The sequence below is a fragment of the Emys orbicularis genome, chromosome 1 (assembly GCF_028017835.1).
Source record: "Emys orbicularis isolate rEmyOrb1 chromosome 1, rEmyOrb1.hap1, whole genome shotgun sequence".
NCBI lineage: Eukaryota > Metazoa > Chordata > Testudines > Emydidae > Emys > Emys orbicularis.
Genome location: NC_088683.1, coordinates 204,064,346 through 204,085,970, shown reverse-complemented (window position 1 = coordinate 204,085,970; position 21,625 = coordinate 204,064,346). Strand labels below are relative to the sequence as shown.

General features: G+C 42.9%; 1 protein-coding gene across 1 annotated transcript in view; it reads right to left on the bottom strand.

Annotated features, from left to right (window-relative positions):
- Positions 1-18,915, bottom strand: part of MORC3 (MORC family CW-type zinc finger 3) — a 48,512-nt gene extending 29,597 nt beyond the window's left edge. The window contains exons 1-8 of the mRNA XM_065405528.1: positions 18,786-18,915; positions 9,793-9,865; positions 6,943-7,075; positions 5,686-5,900; positions 5,253-5,397; positions 2,120-2,270; positions 675-806; positions 322-441 (exon numbers count right to left, since the gene is read on the bottom strand). Coding sequence (XP_065261600.1) covers positions 322-441; positions 675-806; positions 2,120-2,270; positions 5,253-5,397; positions 5,686-5,900; positions 6,943-7,075; positions 9,793-9,865; positions 18,786-18,824 — 1,008 coding nt within the window. The 5' untranslated portion in view covers positions 18,825-18,915. The remainder of the gene's footprint in view (positions 1-321; positions 442-674; positions 807-2,119; positions 2,271-5,252; positions 5,398-5,685; positions 5,901-6,942; positions 7,076-9,792; positions 9,866-18,785) is intronic.
- Between the last annotated feature and the right edge of the window lie 2,710 nt (positions 18,916-21,625).

Here is a 21,625-nt window from a genome sequence, read left to right as displayed (position 1 = left end):
CATCAAAATATAACGTTTTTTAAAATTTGGTATTTTATTACTATTAAATTTCTCGATTAAACAAATTAGGTAAACTGGTTTGAATTAAACTACACCTCTACCCCGATATAACGCTGTCCTTGGGAGCCAAAAAAAAAAAAAAAAAAACTTACTGCGTTATAGGTGAAACTGCATTATATTGAACTTGTTTTGATCCGCCGGAGTGCGCAGTCCCCTCCCGGAGCGCTGCTTTACTGCGTTATATCCGAATTCATGTTATATCGGGGTAGAGGTGTAGTTTCTAATTCACAAATATTAACTTTTTCAAGGTTGAAGTCTTACCTTTAATTGACAGCCAACCCTTTCATAAGCTTTGATGAGTCTGTTTCTGTGATACATCATTATTCCATAATGGTCTTTGTTTCTGCAGTTAAATCCAAAGGTGATTCTTACAGTTTTAGCCTTGTTTTTGGATGTTAAGGATAATTTGATCACCCAAGAGTTTCTTTATACTGAAAGTTCATTCAAAAATGAGCCAATACTTTCAAACTGGAACAATTCCATCAGCCCCTAGGTTTGGTATAGCATCTTAACATGGATATCTGCAACACAACATTTTGTCACAGAATTGACAGCCTACTGACATCATGTCTTCCCATTCAGCATGCAATGATGTACGTATCAGTAAAGGATACAGCCAAAAATTTTGGTCTATAAATATCACGTTCAATGTATGCAAGACTTTTGGAAATCAGCTGCGTTTTCACTTTTTGTCCTCTGATAATGATTTGCATTCTTGGCTTCAAATACAAAATACTGCTGTAAGCCTGCAAAACACATGGTAATTTCTATTATGCAAACCAAGCCAAACCAACCCAACATGAATGGTTTATAATACATCCTCTCTCACTATATAGAATAAATGCTGCTTAACAACAACCCTGATAATTACTTCCTGTTAAACATTTTGCCTGGAACTGAAACCATCCAATTGACTTGAACTGGAATTGGTCTGGACATTGGCAACAGGCTTGCCACTTACTGACTTTTTTTGCCTGCAGCTCCACAGGTTCCCAGCACCGCCATTCCACATGGAAAGACCCAGGCACAGGCAGGTTTGCAGGGCTGCAGTTAGGGACAGAAGTGCTAGGATGTGTGGAGCCCAGGCGCCAGGAAGGGTTGCTGCTGCTGCCTAGATGATGGGGGGGCTGCATGATACCTCTCCCTGTCCTCTCTGGGCTGTGTCCTGCCCTTGCAACAGGGGCATGGCCTTGGCACTCCCAACCACTTCCCCTGGCCACAGGCAGGTTTGCAAGTGGTGGCAAGGAGATGGACTGTTCCTTCACTGAATAGACAAGCTGATAAGTGTGGCTTGCCTCGTGCAAAAAGGAGCACCACCAGGGTTGGTTGAAAAATAGTGAAAGGTCTTCGGGGCTGAACTTTGCTTTACAAGGCATTAAACAAGTCTAGATTCTAGACTAAATAGTTAAATAAGTCTAGGTTCTAAATGCATTATGATTTTATTTTATATGTAACCATTTGTTTCCAATACTTCTACTTGCTATCCCTTGAATCTCTTTCCTTTGTTAAATAAACTTTTGTTTGTTTTCAATATAAAAATATCTAAGTGCTGTCTGTTAAACAGAACAGTGATCGGAGGTATAACTGGAAACTGCAGTGTACTGCAGCTAAGAGCACCAAAACTGTGAATACTGAGAGTTTCCAGTGGAACAGAGGCTGGGCACTAGGAAGACATTCATGGGCTTGGAGGTTGGACCACATCTATCACTAATCTGCAGAGAGAGAGAGAGAGAGCGGAGCAAGCATACGCTGAGAGGGGAGTGCTTGTGTTGCCCATGACCGGCGGAGTCAGGGAGCTGACACACAGCAGGCACAGAACAAGGCTTCCTCACACTAAGGGCAGGTTGTAGTTAGGTGCCTCACAATCCTGGGCACCCCGGAGAAGCATCACAGACATACTTCAAAAGCAAATGGATTGGCTTTAAAATATTTTTATGGCCACTGCTGCTGTAGTATAATCATTCTCACTGAAAAGAAATATTTTAACTTACTTTCCAGCTTTGTCACTTTTTTTTTTTTTTTTTTTTTTTTTTTTTTTTTAAGTAAACAGCATACCTACCCGTAATGAATAGTCACTTTCGGGCACAATCTGGTCCTGTCTCTCTTGTTTTTTATACCCTCTTTTCCCTGTTGCTTCATCTAAATCTTCTGGAATTCTGATGTCGTATTTATCCTTATCAAAATCGAGCTCTGTTTCTCCATCTTTATCTCTGTGGAAGGAAGTCCAAAATATAAATAAAATAAATTATAATTTTTAAATTATAATTTTTAATTTATATTAAATTGTTTACTTTTTAATTAAATAAACAACCCAACACAATTACTGAAGAAGGCAGGAAACCACAGAGGGGTGGAAGAGGAAAAACATCTTAGCAGGCAAGTTTATTTCAGCTGGCGATTCTAAAGTATGGTTTCCTCAAGGAGATGTTCCTTTTTAATCACAGTTCTCTAATATTTACCAGGTAACACTGCAATGACATTCATTTGTTCTAAATGAATCCTAACAATACTACTACAGAAATGCATCCTAAAATACTCAAGGGGCTGACTGAGGAAATATCTGAGTCATTAGCTATTATCTTCGAAAACTCATGGAAGATGGGAGAGATTCCAGACTGGAAGAAGACAAATACAGTGCCAATCTACAAAAAGGGGAATAGAGACAACCTGGGGAATTACAGACCCAGACCATAGTTATCAGTGGTTCACAGTCAAGCTGGAAGGGCATATCAAGTGAGGTCCTACAGGGATCCTTCCTGGGTCCAGTTCTGTTCAATATCTTCATAAATGATTTAGATAATGGCATAGAGAGTACACTTAAAGTTTTCAGACGATACCAAGCTGGCAAGGTTTGCAAGTGCTTTGGAGGATAGGATTAAAATTCAAAATGATCTGGACAAACTGGAGAAATCGTCTGAAATAAACAGAATGAAAATCAGTAAGGACAAATGCAAAGTACTCCACTTAGGAAGGATCAACTGCAGACATACAAATTGGAATTGACTGCCAAGAAAAGAGTACTGTGCAAAGAGATCTGGGGGTTACAGTGGATCACAAGCTAAATGAGAGTCCACGGTGTAACACTTGCAAAAAAACCAAACATCATTCTGGGATGTATTAGCAGTATTGTAAGCACAACACAAGAAATAATTCTTCTGCTCTACTCTGCACTGATTAGGCCTCAACTGCAGTATTTTGTCCAGTTCTGGGCACCACATTTCAGAAAATATGTGGACAAATTGGAGAAAGCCCAGAGGAGAGAACAGGCTATAAACTAGCCATCAACAAGTTTAGGCTTGAAATTAGGCAAAGGTTTCTAATCAGAGAACTGACGTTCTGGAACAGCCTCCCAAGGGGAGCAGAAGGGGCAAAATACCGAACTGGCTTCAAGACTGAGCTTGGTAAGTTTAGAGAGGGGATAGTATGATGAGACAGCATACAGTGGTATGCCGATGATCTGCGACTGCTAGCAGCAAATTATCTCCAATGGCCAGTGATGGGGAGGGCTCTGAACTATTACAGAGAATTCTTTCCCAGGTGGGTGGGGCAGGTTCTGCGGCCTGCAATGTACAGGAGGTCAGACTAGATGACCATGATAGTCCTTTCTGACCTTAAAGTCTATGGGAGCAACAAAAATGATTAAAGATCTAGAAAACATGAACTTTTAGGGAAGATTGAAAAAAATTGGGTTTGTTTAGTCTGGAGAAGAGAAGACAGGGGAGAGGGGGGAAATATGATAACAGTTTTCAAGTACAAAAGAGATTGTTACAAGGAGGGAGAAAAATTGTTCCCCTTAACCTCTGAGGATAGGAGAAGCAGCAATGGGCTTAAATTGCAGCAAGGGCGGTTTAGGTTGGACATTAGGAAAAACTTATTGTCAGAGTAGAGTAGTTAAGCACTGGAACAAATCTCCTAGGAAGATTTGAGAATCTCTCTCATTGGAGGTTTTTAAGGACAGGTTAGACCAGGGGTCGGCAACCTTTCAGAAGTGGTGTGCCGAGACTTCATTTATTCACTCTAATTTAAGGTTTCACGTGCCGGTAATACATTTTAACGTTTTTAGAAGGTCTCTTTCTATAAGTCTATAATATATAACTAAACTATTGTTGTATGTGAAGTAAATAAGGCTTTTAAAATGTTTAAGAAGCTTCATTTAAAATTAAATTAAAATGCAGAGCCCCCCGGACTGGTGGCCAGGACCCAGGAAGCGTGAGTGCCACTGAAAATCAGCTCGAGTGCCACCTTCGGCACACGTGCCATAGGTTGCCTACCCCTGGGTTAGACAAACACCTGTCAGGAATGGTCTAGTTATTACTTAGTTCTGCCTTGAGTGCAGGGGACTAGACTAGATGACCTATTGAGGTCCCTTCCAGTCCTACATTTCTATGATTCTATAGGGCCCAATCCTGCAGAGGCACGTGGATGGAGAAGTTGACCTAACAAATTTGTTCTCTAATTAATACTGACTTTGAGAATGTGACTAAGTAAGCCTTTTATTTTGCTATGGTAAATTGTGTGGGAAAATTCTGGATTAGATACTGTAAGAGTCAACAAACTAGAATTAAACTTGAAAAGTTCCAGGCATTTTAAGTAGACTACTGCTAGGCACAAGAAAGTTTAGTTAAGGAGCTGCCTGGTGTCTCAAACAGCCATCAAAATATTAAAACAGATAGGATTTAGCAAGATACCACACTTTAGGGCTAGTTTACAACTGCAAAAGCTTTGCTGGTACAACAATACCAACAAATCTCTCTAGCAGAGATCCAACTTATTCTAGCAAAGTAATTCTTTTGCTGGCACAATTAAGCTACCTCCTCAAAGGACATAAGCTATACCAACAGAAGTCTTTTGCCTGTATTAACTGTCAAACACAGGTTTTTTTGCTGGCATAACTAACAGACATAGCTATGCCAGCAGAACATAGTATAGACCTGACTTTAGTCCCTTTGCCTCTGGCTATTTTATTTGCTCTGTCGAGATAGTTCAGTGGTAGTGGATCAATGACCTTGTATCTCTCAAATTTATCAGTTCAATTCCGCATGTTCCCACTAAGTTACTACCAACTCATGCTCATTAGCTTTAGAGAGTAGTTCCACGAAGACTTCTAAAGTCTAGCTGCTTACCACCAAACTCATGCATAGTGAACACTTATTTTAAGTTCACAAGTTACCAGACATTGGACTTCATCTTACCTTCTAAGGTTCCAAATGATGATTCTTGTTCCTTTTTTCCCAATGATAGCATCAAGCTCTGCCAGTAACTTCTCCTCAGTAGAGAACAAAGAATGTGCCTGGATGGCCTTTAGGCTGGCTTTGTATTCTGGATTAATTATTTGCCGTAAGAACTAAGTTAAAGACTTAAACATTTCACAAATTAAAATAAATTTCCAGGTGAGCTTCTTTGGCACAGCCACAGTACTCAGGGCTTTCTCACCTAACATATCTCAGACACGTGTTATGCTGCTAGCTTACTGCTTTTATCCAACCCCATAGCCCACCTCCCTCCTTATATACAAGGAGGACATCAGCACAACTGCAATTTCCATCTCTTGAGAGGCTCTTCATATCCTACTTTTACACATGCAAGTTCTCTACTTTTTATGTCTGAAAATAGTCAAAAGGATATGTTGCCTGTTAAATGATACTATCGGAACAATGACATGTTCTGCCTTTGTAGCTTCTAGGAAGGTCTGAGATAACAGGCCGACACTCATGGTCTCTCCATTTTTGGTGAAAACAATCGCATCTTTTCCCAGGCGCATAGATCCTGATTTAAATCCATTTCCATACAGTCCCACTGGAACGCGGCCATTTATTGTAACTTTGTCACTGAAGCCAAAGCTGAAACACATTGTAAGAATATTTTGTAAAAAGTGTAAACCCACAAAAGGTTGATATAAAAATAGGTTTAAACAGATTATGTTAATCTCCAGTTTTGATATCAGTGACTACAACACAGCTAAAAGCAGTATTTGCTCAACAACTAGACAAAGGCCGAGGATCAGATTGAGGTTATAATGCTAAACTGCTCCCTTGTGTCATCTATTGCCATCTTTAAATATGTCTAAGAGGTATCATCTGTATGGAATTATACAAAAAGTGCTCCCAAAGCAGTCTAATAGTCAATTATATTTTAAAAGACTGAACTGGACCTTGGTGAACAGTTTTTCCACTTCTCTCTATTTGTAAACAAAAGTCAACTTTGCATTAGTAAATGAGGCAAAGGAGACATTTCATTAAAAGTGATGATCTGTAGTTGTGCAGTGAATTTAGCATTAAGCCCTTAAGTCACAAGAAACAATACCTTAAGAAAAAAAACAGGTACAAAGAAAACATAACTGTTCATTAGTTATTCCTCATCCCCTTAATTTTTCTACAATACCTTCAATTTTTAACAATGTGCAAAATCTGAATTCTATTACATTTCACCTACAACCCACTAAGTCAAAGAAACAACTGAACGGTCATGTTGGCAGTTAATAGCACTGAGTTAACTACCTTTCAACTTTGGCTACCTGGGTTTATATTCACACAAACCTGAGTTTAGCAGGTATGGCCTCCTCTTCTTCCCCTATCCTATTACTCTTACGGACATTACAAAACCACATATTTCTGTATAGACGCTGACTCAAAATAGGCTCAGGAACAGACAAATGGAGATGGGTGATTCAGGAACAAAATGTACTGGCAATCTTGATGAACACTTGACCAGCATCTGCCTATTGTTTGGATCTAGCTACTAATCTTAGTCTCGCTTTCACAAGTACTAAATTCATTTGCCGATTTGATATAAAAAATATGCAGGAGTGAGCAGAACATTAAAATCTGAAATTGGAATGATTGTGGAAGACCATAAAAATATCCACAAAAAACCATTACCCACCTGAGCATTTTGTGCAATTTCTCTGAAGTCATACCATTTCCATTATCAGTAAATGTCAAACATATGTTGCCCTTTATTACTGTTTTGTCTATCCATATCTGTTTAGCATTCACATCTGGATCATAAGCATTGTCTGAAAATCAGGGAAGTGTGAAATTAACAAAAGCATAAATTAAAATGCTATAGCATCCATACATTCAAAAATACATCATTCTGGTGAAGGGCTTATATACCAAAACCTTCTATGAAAATATTATTTTCCAGGTATGTGGATTCAGCATGTCCCATCTCTACCCCATAAAACATTAAATTACATACACTTCTTTCCCCGACCCTCCTTTTTAAATCAGTTAAAGCCATTTTTAAAAGTTAAAATATTGTACAAGGTCTACAAAATGAGTGGCTTATAGTTGCTGTTTTAGGATCAAACTTGAAGGCCAGTCCCCACTTAGTACACACCAATTTTTATCATCACTCATATGGACAGCCACCATATTATCTGGGCTGTTTGCTGATGACTTTCCATCACTAATCACTAAGAAAGATGTAGGGTTAAACTATGAGTGCTGGTTGCCAAGTAGCTTTCAAACAAAAGGCCTTTCCAAAGATTAATGAGGATCTGACATTTAGGAACCACTTAAACTATTGCTGGCAATGCTGATGAGCAGCCACTGGAATGAACCTACCACCTTGATTAAATGTAAACCCTGCCGAATTTTAGTAATTTGCATTAAGGCCCATTCTGAATTTGTGAGTGAACAAACATGTAAAAGCAAAGGTGCATAACAAAGATGTCCTTTATTTTGTCAATTTTAATTATGTACATTTCTTCACAGTGTAAATATACAGTGGTACTTTGCAAAATTAAATTGTAGTAATACAATACCTCATTACAGCATCTGCCACAAACTCTAATTTGGGGTGAGGGGATACAATTTTTTCCTTGTGACTAGCGCATACAGTTTTGCAAAGCACTGAACAGCGAAATTTTGCTACTTTGTTTAAAAATTAGCATAGACCCTGAAACAAAAACCATACGTTGAAGACTGAAGACGTACTTGATGATGAATGTCAATTCTAGAATTAGAAATGCATTTTAGTTTTAATTTCATCTCTTTGATGAAGTCATCAGATTATATGTAAAATATGTAAAAGTTGATTAATAGTCCCCCAAATTGACTCAATTTTAAATAAAAGATTAACACCACTCCACCCCTAGCAGGAATATCAGCTCACATTAGACTTGGGTGAACTATGGTTTTAAACATGTGCAATATGCCCAATGCATGTGGTCAAAAAGAATGAGATCATAAAAAGAGTTGTGTTAAACTTTCAGTGACCCTTCAAAATACCAGTGTTATATTATTTAAGGTTTGTGCTGAAATAATAGAAATAAAACCTGGTTCATTGGGTACCAGGTACAGTAAGTAATTGTCAATATAAGTTTGTTTAATATATTATAAAAAACTGCTTCATCTGGCCTTAGCTAAGGTCAAATACTTGGCAATGACATCACTTGTTCATTAAAGGGTATTAAAAAAAAGTAAACAGTAAGGGTTCATTGCTAATACCTGCCTGAACAAGTTGGAGCCAACCAATATGGGTATAAGCATCCCTGTAAGCCCTTTTGTAAATATTTGTAATCAAATGCTCATAAGTGTTGTTACTGTTTGGATATTTATTATTTAGGCTTTTAGACATATTTAGAGCAATTGCAGAAATACCATTGGGCCTTCAGATTTAATAAAGGAATTTATGATTGACTTGGTGTCATGGTAGTATCCTATGTTAATAATTTCAATACACACAGCCCCCAAACTATTCCCTCTACATTACTGCCCCTATTTATAGTTCAAGATATATCATATGTAAAATTCCACTGAAGACGTCATCATAATCAAAAAAGGAAGAAAAAAAATCTTGTTTTCCAGTACCTTGTATAAACAAAATGTTACTAATTTGCTGCCTATTAGGGAAATGGCTAACCTATTTTTAAAAATCTAGATTGCAATGACTGATCTTCATACAAAACCAGATGCTAAAAATTAAGATTGGCCTCAGTTTCCTTCAAACCACCACTGAATGGCAATAGAAATGGGCAGTTTCTCCCATTCACCCTACTCCTAAGTTTCTCTTTAGTCCTTCTCAACCAGCTATGCTCCTAACTAAGCTGTACTGCAGTTCAGGAAAAGAAGGCACATGGCTAACAAATAAGGCTATAAAATATTTTCTTGTTCGACAACCAAATATGAGATACAAACTATTCTGAAAAAAATGTACCTTAAAAAAGGTTATTCTAACACAAACTTCTAGCTTTTATAAAACTAGAAACTGTGAACAAAGATATAAAAGCAAAGTGTAGTTTAGCTTATTGGCAAGTATCTCTTATTACAAGTAGACATGTCCAACATTTAGGTTTTGCTATTGAAAATTGAACAAAAGCCTAAGAAATGGTTTTATGTATTTTAAATGAGAAAAAAATGTCTTTAATTTGAACATTTCCCTAGCAATGTTCAAAACTTAAATTATACCACTGTGCTATTGCAAGTGAACCTGACAGATCTACTTCTAAACAAAATAAACCACAAATAGCATACATGGCAAAAAACAGTTTCATTTTTAAATTATAATACACTGTATTAAACACATGCAAGGAAGTTTTAAATATGATTAAACTGAAACTTTCGATTGCTCTCTATGTACTATAGAATCAAAATTTAAAACCTTATTTCCCCTCCACTTTCTATTACAATAATTATTTTAGCTGAATTTAACTTTTAATGTCAAAGTCACTGCACAATTTAAACAAAAACAAAGGGGTCAAATATTCAATAAATGAAGTGCTGATACCTATAAGTTCTGCAACTGCACTGAACGGCCAAGTGTGACTGGTAGAATTTGTGTGCAAGAACTTTGGACAAAGCTGAAACAAAAAACAAAAACAAAAGGTTAGTGTTAGCTCAGTTTGTTTCCCTCCACAATATAAAGTGAAAGACAATATCTATTAAATACTGTGACATTTACTGTAGCTATTTTAATACAACAAATATGTCAAATTACCATACTTAAATCTTGGAAATATTGTTCAGATTTTTTTTTTAAACATCAATATCCTTCAAGAAAGTGACATGATCAGCAAGATTTAGCTCTTGTTGTTATGCTGTGTTCTGGACTAGAGTCCTCACGGTCATCCTATGAAGTTGGTTTCTCTTTTTTGGAGAATCTTACAGTACTCCTGAGGGAGGTGCAGAGCTACATAGGGTGGCTGAGTGGGGGCACAGAGACGAGTGGGGACAGGGGGAGGGGTACAGGGACACATAGGGATGGGGGAGTGGCTAGGTGAGAGCACAGATGCATGAGGACGGGGAAAGGGGTACAGGGACAGGGGAGTGGCTGGTTGAGGGCACAGAGACATGGTGATGGGAGAAGAGTACAGGGACAGACAGGGGAGTGGCTGGGTGAGGGCAGAGTCACATGGGGAGGGGGTTGTGACGTTGCAGTCTATATGCTTTTTTAAAATATGCTAATGAGTGAATATAATGTAACTGGAATATGCTTCATGCAAAAGGTCTCTTGTAAGGTATCATTACAAAGCTTATAATCTACTAAGTGTGATCATCCTATTTGTATAAATGTACCACTCTTGTATCTGAAACTAGAAATATGAAATACAACATTGAGGGCCTATTGTAATTATGCAAAGTGTGGGCCATTAATGGTGGTTTGGAAGCTTGATGACTCCCATTAACCAGGACAATTGTCTGCAGATGGCTGTGTTTACCTTCCTGTATACGTGTGTACTGGCAAATGGGCAATGAAGTCTTGCAGTGACATGTGATCATGTCGCCTGAACTGGAATCCATCTTTAACCTGGTGTCTTTCCATTGAGAAGGAGGGGGTGGGAACCCAGAGAGGGACAAAGGATTCCCGCCGTATGCAAAAGATATATAAAGGGGTGGAACAGAACAAAGAGAGGAGGAGCCATCGTGAAGAATCTCCAAGCTACCACCTGAGCTGGAACAAGAGCTGTATCAGGGGAAAGAATTGTGCCCAGGCCTGGAAGGTGTCCAGTCTGAGGAAAAAAACTTACTGAAGCATATCTGAGGCTGAGATTATCTGTATTCAGTTTGATTAGACATAGATTTGCGCATTTTATTTTATTTTGCTTGGTGACTTGCTTTGTTCTGTCTGTTACTGCTTGGAACCACTTAAATCCTACTTTCTGTATTTAATAAAATCTTTTTACTTTTTACTTATTAATTAACTGGAGTCCTGAGCTGGCAGGGAAAGCAGGGGCAGAAGTAGTCTGGGCACATCAGGTGGCAACTCCCAAGGGGTTTCTGTGATCCAACCCGTCACAGGGGTGCAGAGTTACATAGAGCCAGGGGAGTGGCTGGGTGAGGGCACAGAGACACATGGGGATGGGGGCAGATGTGCCTGACTGAATGGGAGAGGCTAGGGGTCAGCCAGGGTCTGAATGGGGGAAGCTCCCTAACAATCCCTCCCTACTCCCTCCCCACCCCAAAAAACCTGTTCCATACTTTTCCCACCCATACCCAACAGCCCTCCCAAGTTCACTCCCAGCAATTTACTTCCCTCTCCCTCAGCTCCTCCGTTACCCCTAACTCCCTCGAGCCTTTGCACTGCTTCTGAGGAGTGCAGGAAATACAGTTCTGTATTGTAGATTAAATGAATTATTACTCAGAGTTCTGTATTAATATGCCTAGTAAGGAATCTATTTGTCAAAAAACATTTCCTGAATCTTTTTTGTCATCTGTATTGCTACAGACATACTTGCTGACAGGTATTTTGAAATAAATGATCAAAAATAATTGAAACTGGTGTGATTATATTCTGCATATTTTATTTGTCAAAATAACAATTTTGCAGAATTTTAAAATATTGTGTGCAGAATTTAATTTTTTGGCACAGAATTCCACGAGTATTACATGCAACAAACTACAGTTACATGCCCACTGACACTAGAGGTCATCAGAGGAACCAAACCTCAGCTCTCCAGCACAAGCCTCAACCACTTGAGCTAAAAGAGTAATCTTTAGCTTTAGGTGTGTAACAAGCACTTATTCTTACTGGGGGCAACCACCAAGAGGAGCAATACACTGGCTTAGGCTTTGTCTAGTCTACAAATGCTTTGCCAGTATAGCTATAACGGGGAGCCCCCTAGTGCAGACATAGCATATACTGACAGATGGAGTTTCTCCACCAGCATTGTAACATCACCTTTCCGAACAACATTAGCTATGCTGACAGAAGCACTCTTCTGCCAGCATAGTTGCATCTAAACTGGAGTTTTTGGTGGCATGGCTGTGTTGACAGGGGGTACCGTTTTTTCACACGCCTGAAAGACGCCTCTCCCAACTAAACTTTGCAGTATCGACCTGCTCTTAGCGTGTACAATCATGTCTCCCTGTAGTAATTGGGTCTGTTTGATGAAGGCTTATTTACCACTAACCAAATAGCTCCTTTAGGTCAAGCAGTGGTGACTCATGGTTTGGATAGTCAAGTTCCTAGATTCTATCCCTACCAATGACCAGAACAACTATACCAGGAAACCCTTTCTAGTGTACACAAGGCCTAAGTAAACATGAGCTAGTCACCCTCTCCATTATCCCCACAGATATAATGCTGTTGACCTTTTGCCAAGCAGAGCAGAAATCAGGACCTTGTAGGTCAGTTTTCTGTTTGGAGCGGAAATTGGTGATGCAGAGTCAGGTATTTTCTTCAGGTAACTTGTTTATACAAAACGCACACCAATCCTATTTCCTTGAATGGGGGCAGTAAATGGCGCATAAGCAACTCTCTCGCAGAAACCTCAAGTAAAGCATTTCTGCCTGTTTCCAGGACACTCTCATCAATGTAACTGCTTTACAATTTCTGAGAATCTTTCTCTCCCTAAACACCCCTGCACTTCTACATGTGAGGGCAGGTCTACGCTACAAACTTGCAGTGGCACAGCTGCACCAATGCAACTATTCTGCGGTAGCACTTCTGGCACAGACATTCTAAGCCAATGGGAGCAAGCTCTCCCATTGACTTAACTCCACTTCCATGAGAGGTAGTACCTATGTCGGTGAGAGAGCTCTCCCGCCAACATAGCGCTGTCTACACCAGCGCTTAGGTCAGTATACCTACGGTCATTCAGAGGTGTGGATTATTCACACCCCCCGAGCGACAGTTATACCAAAGTAATTCTGTAGTGTAGCCCAGGGCTGAGAAAGTCCTAATCCCACACTGCTCATGGAGACCATAAAGCCCGAAAGCTGAGCCATCAACACTTTTATACAGCAGCTCTGCAACACAAAGGCAGTTTAGAAAGGTCTAACAACCTGCACAAAGGACTGTGATTTAGCTCACACAATGTCCTTAATGACTTTCAGAGAGTGGTTATTGCATGAAATCTTTAACTTTCTTTGGAGAGCTTAATCCTAGGTGCTTTTATATTTTTGTATATGTACATGTACACACACACCCCTCATGGGCAAGCCACTAGTGTTGTTATAATACTAAAAGGTGGTCCAATGAATGATATTACCTCACCCAACTTTGTCTCTAATAACATTGCTCATCCCACATGAATGCTGTAAAGCTTGTCTGAAAAGCAATTTTTACATACATGGAAGAGTTAAATGGAACCCAATGCACATAACAGGAACATGTCCTCATGATGCATATGCTCGAACCCTTTTCTATTGATTAAATTAAAACTCACACACTGTCCAGCAGAACTCAAAGGTCTAACATGTCTTTGGCCTTGCTTCACTGCAAAGTTAACTTGAGTTATACTTGAGTCATCATCACACATAAAACCCCTTAATTAGAATGCAGTGGTGCTCTTAACTCAAAATGTCAGGCCCAAGAGCATAGCTCATCAACTGTATAACTATTGCAGTGTGGATGCAGGCTAGCTTTACTGTGGTGCCACCATTAGTCCAATACCTTCCAACAATTTTCTGGGAACATGGGGAAAGGACAGACAAGTTCTCCCACAATGCACTAAGAAATAATTCATAGAACAGCTTAAATTTCTACATTGCTAAGAATCACAAAATTTGCCCCCAGAAGTTGTAGCACTACTCAATGAGTGAGTACAGTAACTCCTCACTTAATGTTGTCTCAGTTAATGCTGTTTCATCACTGATCTATTAGAGAACATACTCATTAAAAGTTGTGCAATGTTTGCATATAACGTTGTTTGGCCGCCGCCTGTTAGCGGGTGGGGGCTTGGAACAAGGGTGGGCCAGCAACCCTCCATTAGGTCCCCTCCAACCCACCCTGCAGATCAGCAACTCCCTGCTCCTTCCCCGTGCCTCCTGCCCGCAGCGCCGCGTCCTCGCTCCTCCCTCCCGAACCTCCTGAACACTGTGAAACAGCTGATTGCTGTGGGCAGGAGGTGGAGGCTGCGCTAACTAAAACCTCTCCAGCGCATCATCAAGGATCTACAACCTATCCTGAAGGACAATCCCTCACTCTCACAGACATTGGGAGACAGACCAGTCCTCACTTACAGACAGCCCCCCAACTTGAAGCAAATACTCACCAGCAACTACAAACCACACAACAAAAACACTAACCCAGGAACCTATCCTTGCAACATACCCCATTGCCAACTCTGTCCACATATCTGTTGCAGGCACAGAGGCCCGAGGACAGCAACAGCTGGTTCGTTGCCCGGCGTGCTTCGCGCCAATAAACATACCGGGGTGGAGAAACAATCAAAGTTTATTTGAGATCTCAAAGTGGTGCAAGGAGACAGGCAAGTCTCAAATCGAGCACACCAGAACAAAATATTTTCTCTCTTCTTATACTTTACAACCAAGCCCCCCCCACCACCACCTCCTACTCCCCCTCCCCTCTCTACCGAAGACATGTTTATACATTTAAGCCGTTAAATCATTCTAGGGCTATGAATCTAGCTTGTTAGTAACATTCCTCTAAACAATCATTTGGTTCTGTTTACCCTAGTTTACTACCCCTCCTCCAGCTAGAAACATGCAAACCTCATCATTATTGCTTAGGACCTGGTTATGAGCAAGGTCGTAATAGGTAACTGGCTATTTACACATTCCAATTCCTGTCCTTGGCTTTTGAGGTCGATTAGAGTTAAATATGGAAGGACAGAGTTTAAACATGGAAGAACTCTGGTTCATATATATAGGCCTAGTAACCCCAACATATCTATTCAAGGGACACCATCACAGGACCTAATCACATCAGCCACACCATCAGGGGCTTGTTCTCCTGCACATCTACCAATGTGATATATGCCATCATGTGCCAGCAATGCCCCTCTGCCATGTACATTGGCCAAACCAGACAGTCTCTATGCAAAAGAATAAATGGACACAAATCAAACATCAAGAATTATAACATTCAAAAACCATTTGGAGAACACTTCAACCTCCCTGGACACTCAATTACAGACCTAAAAGTGGCAATTCATCAAAAGCTTATGCCCAAATAAATTTGTTAGTCTCTAAGGTGCCACAAGTACTCCTCGTTCTTTTTACTCTTACAACAGTTACATTTTCCCCTCTGTTCCAACTTTATAAGATTAATTCTGCTCATCTTTATTTTCCACTTGTTTATGACAGATGGAAACTGGAATTTTCAATTGTATTACCACACACCTTACAAACTTTTTCTAGCTTTGTACATAACAGTCCAGATGAAAATAAACCGCAGAGCCATCTGCACTAACGGTACGTACCTAGCACAAAGTGCATTATTAGCATACTTCAACAGAACATACATCTTGCTTTTGACAGATTCTGCATATACAAAGAAGAGAGATTACAACAATTTAAATACTAGTGAATTTCCACAATAATGCTGAGCATGAATACGAAAGATTCTGGGAGATTTTAACTAGTTCAATGCACTGACAACGTGAACGTTTGAGCCTATAAATGTTTACCTTCCTTCACCTATTCAGTTCCATACTTCTAAATAAATAGGTTTCTGAATCTTCATCTTCCTAATTATAATTTTACTTCATAGATACAGTAGTAACGTTAGCAAAACTTCCATTCTAAAAAAATTCAGAGCCACTATAGATTTTATTACGTTCCTTCTGCAAACAACTAAAAGCTGATTGTTTGTTTTGATTATCTTATACATTATATTTGAATGGTATTTAATTGTGCATGAAGTTTTAGAATCACTTTTCTTTTGGAAGGACCCAAATATTAGAAAACAAGAATACTAGGGTTGCCAACTGTCTAATCACAAAAACCCAAACACCCTTGCCCTTCCCCGAGGCCCTGCCCTACTCACTCCATCCCCTCTTCCTCTGTCACTTGCTCTCCCCCACCCTCACCGGGCTGGGGCAGAGGGTTGGGGAGCAGGGGGGATGCACGCTCTGGGCTGGGGCCGAGGGGTTCGGAATGTGGGAGGGGCTCCAGGCTGAGCCTGGGGTAGGGGTACAGAAGAGGGTGCGGGGTGCAAGCTCTGGGAGGGAGTTTGGGTACTGGAGGGGGCTCAGGGATGGGGCAGGAAGTTGGGGTGCTGGAGGGGGCTCAGGGAGTTTGGGTGCAGGAGGGGAATCGGGGTGGAGAGGGTAAGAGATGTGGGCTCCAGTGGGGAGGCACTTACCTCAGGCCAGCGCCACACCATTCCTGGAAGCAGCCAGCACATCCCTGCGGCACCTGGGTGAGGGGCAGGGGGCTTCATGCTCTGCCTACACCCACAAGCACTGCCCCTGCAGCTCCCATTAGCCACAGTTGCCGGACAATGGGAGCTGCAGAGTCGGCGCTTGGGCAGCACACGGAGCCCCCCCCCCCCCGCCCCCCCCATCCCCAGGGGCCACAGGGATGTGCTGGCCGCTTCTAAGAGCATTATGGGGCCAGGGCAGATAGGGAGTCTGCCTTAGCCCTGTTGCACCTCCTGACTTTTACTGGCCTAAAATCTCCCAGTTTGGTTTCAGTAGCCTCTGGGATACAGGACCTGTTACCAAGAGACTCCCAGCGAAACCGGGAGAGTTGGCAACCCTAAATATTACTAGTCATTTTTAAACATCCAGAACTTCTAAGTGATTTGGTCAACTGGTTTTAGCCCTTGGTTATAGCCACAGCCATGGACAATGCTAGTTGCCACTATCATGGTTAGCTGTGCCTTTGACACCTTACTGATCTCTCTAAGTCCGCTTCTCAGGTCTCATGCCTTCTCCCTTGGACAATTCTGCTATTCTCCCACTCATAGAATGGGTGCTAGACTACAGTAGCCTGCATATCAACTGTGTTTACCCAACAGATCTGACTAGTTTGGTGCCTACTGTCCTTCCTTTGGGAATCTGTGACCAATGGATTACAGTGACCCAAAACGAGGCTTCTTAAAACAAAGTATTCTTTAGTCCCAACAGTGGGAACACAAAGAATAGCATAAGAGAAAAAAGTTTTTTTTAAAAAGAGAAGATCTACATGCCTGTCTATCTTATCTAAGCCCGAGTTCTGTTGGTGAGAGAGACAATCTTTAAAGCTACATAGAGCTCTTTTTCAGATCTGGGAAAGGTACTGAGCCCTAGTCTACACTAGGGACTTATGCGGTTATAACTATGTCACTCAGCAATACAGTACAGACCAAACACACACAGCGCTATGTCAACAGGAAGGCTTCTCCCCTTGACTTGGTAAATGCCTCTCAGTACCTGTACCTGAAGTGCAGACACAGCTAAATTGTTAGCACATATTCTAAGGGACCATTCAAGGTGAAGTGGCCCATTAACATCCATATGTCATATGACAAAAAGTGGGGTTAGTGGGTTGCAGATTACTGTAATAAGCCATGAAGCCAATGCCTTTATTATAACCATGATTTTTAGTGTGTAACAAAATTATGAATTTAAGCTCTCACTCATCTTTTGGAAGTGTTGTGCAAGTTTCCTTTGAGGATAACAATTGATAAGTCAGATATAGAGTGATCGCTTCATGAAAAGTGTTCACCACAAGTGATATGGCATTTTTGTCTTTTTTCTTTGTCCAAAAGAAGTTGGTCCAATAAAAGATATATTACCTTGCCCACCTCGTGTCTCTAATACCGTAGGACCCACACAGCTACAACAATACTGCATATTATCTATGCCTTTCCATCACCTGAGAAGGGCACAGGAAAGCTTAGCTGTTTAATAACCCTGCAGGTGTCTGTGGGTGCCAACAGGTTTCCCTTGCAGTGGTCCCTGACAATTGCCTACCCCACAGAATGATCATGTCCTTTTAAATTTGGCCACTGTTTTTGTTCTCCTCCGCCTCCCAATCTCGGGCTTCCTGCCCAAACCTGTCCGGTGACCTCCACAGGCAGGGCCAGAGCATCAAACCGAAAGGCGTTTGCAGTCTCTCCCAAGTCCCCCTTCCCGAAACACTTGAGGGACGCCTCAGCTCAACTCAGTACCTCGCCTTCCTGTTTCCAAACAGCCCCGATGACACCGCCCACAATAGCCACGCGGTGACCATCCCCGCGGCCAGACCGGCACAGAGCGCCGAGTCCCTCCCAGCAGAGCGTGGAAACGCCCCTCCGGGGCCCTTCCCAGCCCCCCCGGACTCCCCCATGGCGGCGCGGAACGAGCCCCCCCCGGCCCGTCTCTCGGGAGCCGCCAGCGGGCCCCGCGGTGTTTTGGTTTTCGGAAGCGCAGGTTTCCCTGCCCGGAGCCAGGCCTCAGCCCGCCCCTCCGTGCCCCCGCCGGGCTCGGCCCCACACGGCTCAGACTGGGGGTGCGGGCGGCTGGAGCAGCAGCAGCAGCAGCCCCCAGGGAACGGACCCGAGGCATGGGGGGAGGGGGAAAGGCGGGAGAAACCAACTCAGTCCCCCCCTGGGGGAGCCCGCCCGCTCACCGCGCTGAGGCGAATCCCGCTCTGCGTCTGCGCCGCCATCTTAGCTCCGGTGCAAACCTAACGCAGCAGCGGAGTCGTCCCACTCCCGTCCCGACCCGCGCCTGTCTCCACCCCGAGCACTTCCGGGGTGGGGCCGACCACTTCCGGCCCGAGTTGGGGGCGGGGCCGGGCGGTGAGGAAGAGCCGCGAGGCGTCAGCCCCGCCCCCTTCTGCGTGCGGGGCACCCGCCTGCGGCGGGGGAGCGAGGCGCCGAGACGGCGGCGGTTTGTGCCTCCAGCTCGCGGGCTCGTGCGCAGCTGCGGGGCGGAAAGGCTGGAGAGGAGCCGCGCTCAGCCTGTCCGCACCGCCCCACGTGACAGCGGGAGAGCGGCTCGCGGACACCCCCGCCCGGCTGCATGGAAAGGGAGGCCCCGCGGCCGAAACCTGACCCCGCCCCCGCGTTCGCACCCACTCACCATCCCTCCTGCACACGCACCCCTCGCTCGCTCCCGGTGCACACACCCCCTGCCTGCATCCCCTTGGGTATATCCCCCCGTGCAGTCTCTGCTCCTCCATACACACAACAGCCTGCGTCCAGGCATCCTCCCGCCCATATATCCCTGTATACCCGCTCTACACACACACCCATCCATCCTCTCCCCACACACTGCCCTGTACACATCCACCCCACATCCCCTGCATGCCCGCACCCTGTGCACACCGACCCCCACATCCCCTGCACACACAACCTGCATGCACCCACCCCCATATCTCCTGCACATGCACACCCAACCCCACATCCCCTGCACATACATCCTCGTACACATCTCCTGCACACACACATACCCTGTGCGCACACCCACCGACGTCTGCACGCACACATTCTGTGCACACCCAGCCCCACATCCCTCGCACGCACACACCCTGTACACATCCATCCACACGTTCCCTGCGCACACACACTGTGCACAGACTCAGACACATTGTTTGAATGTTGCCACATTCAAGGTTTTCCTGTGGAATGGGCTACTTATGCATGCCAGTTGTATTTTTTGAGCAGTCACAGGTTGCAGTATTTTGGGCAAGTTTGCTTATAGTCTGCTACATTTGCGGCTAATTAAATTTAATTAGATGAAATATGTATATACTTGTGGCACCTTAGAGACTAACAAATTTATTTGGGCATAGTTGGGGGCTGAAGGTGACGGCTAGTGGCATCCTGTTACTTTCTTTGTTGGGCCTGTCCTGGAGTAGGTGCTATGGGTACCCGCATGGCCCCACAGTATGCCAACATTTTTATGGCTGACTTAGAACAACGCTTCCTCAGCTCTCGTCCCCTAATGCCCCTACTCTACTTGCGCTACATTGATGACATCATCATCTGGACCCATGGAAAAGAAGCCCTTGAGGAATTCCACCATGATTTCAACAATTTCCATCCCACCATCAACCTCAGCCTGGACCAGTCCACACAAGAGATCCACTTCCTGGACACTACAGTGCTAATAAGCGATGGTCACATAAACATCACCCTATACCGGAAACCTACTGACAGCTATACTTACCTACATGCCTCCAGCTTTCATCCAGACCACATCACATGATCCATTGTCTACAACCGCATTTGCTCCAATCCCTCAGACAGAGACAAACACCTACAAGATCTCTATCAAGCGTTCTTAAAACTGCAATACTCAGCTGCTGAAGTGAAGAAACAGATTGACAGAGCCAGAAGAATACCCAGAAGTCACCTACTCCAGGACAGGCCCAACAAAGAAAGTAACAACGCCACTAGCCGTCACCTTTAGCGCCCAACTAAAATCTCTCCAGTGCATCCTCAAGGATCTACAACCTATCCTGACGGATGATCCCTCACTCTCAGAGATCTTGGGAGACAGGCCAGTCCTCGCTTACAGACAGCCCCCAAACCTGAAGCAAATACTCACCAGCAACTACACAGCACACAACAAAAACACTAACCCAGGAGGAACCTATCCTTGCAACAAACCCCGTTGCCAACTATGTCCACATATCTATTCAAGGGACACCATCATAGGACTTAATCACATCAGCCACACCATCAGTAGCTCGTTCACCTGCACATCTACCAATGTGATATATGCCATCATGTGCCAGCAATGCCCCTCTGCCATGTACATTGGCCAAACCGGACAGTCTCTACACAAAAAAATAAATGGACATAAATCAGATGTCAAGAATTATAACATTCAAAAACCAGTTGGAGAACACTTCAAACTCCCTGGTCACTCAATTACAGACCTAAAAGTCGCAATTCTCCAACAAAAAAGCTTCAAAAACAGACTCCAACGAGAAACTGCATAACTGGAATTAATTTGCAAATTGGACACCATTAAATTAGGCTTGAATAAAGACTGGGAGTGGATGGGTCATTACACAAAGTAAAAACAATTTCCCCATGCTAATTTTTCCCCTACTGTTACTCACACCTTCTTGTCATCTGTTTGAAATGGGCTATTCTGATTATCACTACCAAAGTTTTTTTTCTCCTGCTGATAATAGCCCACCTTAATTCATTAGTCTCGTTAGAGTTGGTATGGCAACACCCATTTTTTCATGTTCTCTGTGTATATATATCTTCCTAATGTATTTTCCACTGCATGCATCCAATGAAGTGGGTTTTAGCCCACGAAAGCTTATGCCCACATAAATTTGTTAGTCTCTAAGGTGCCACAAGAAATCCTTGTTCTTTTTGCTGATACAGACTAACACGGCTACCACTCTGAAACCTATATATATACTGTGTCAGGGACTCTCCTTACAGTATCTCGCTGCCCGCTGGCTTTTCTTGGCTGAGGCGAGATTTTCAGCTGCAGGGTGAG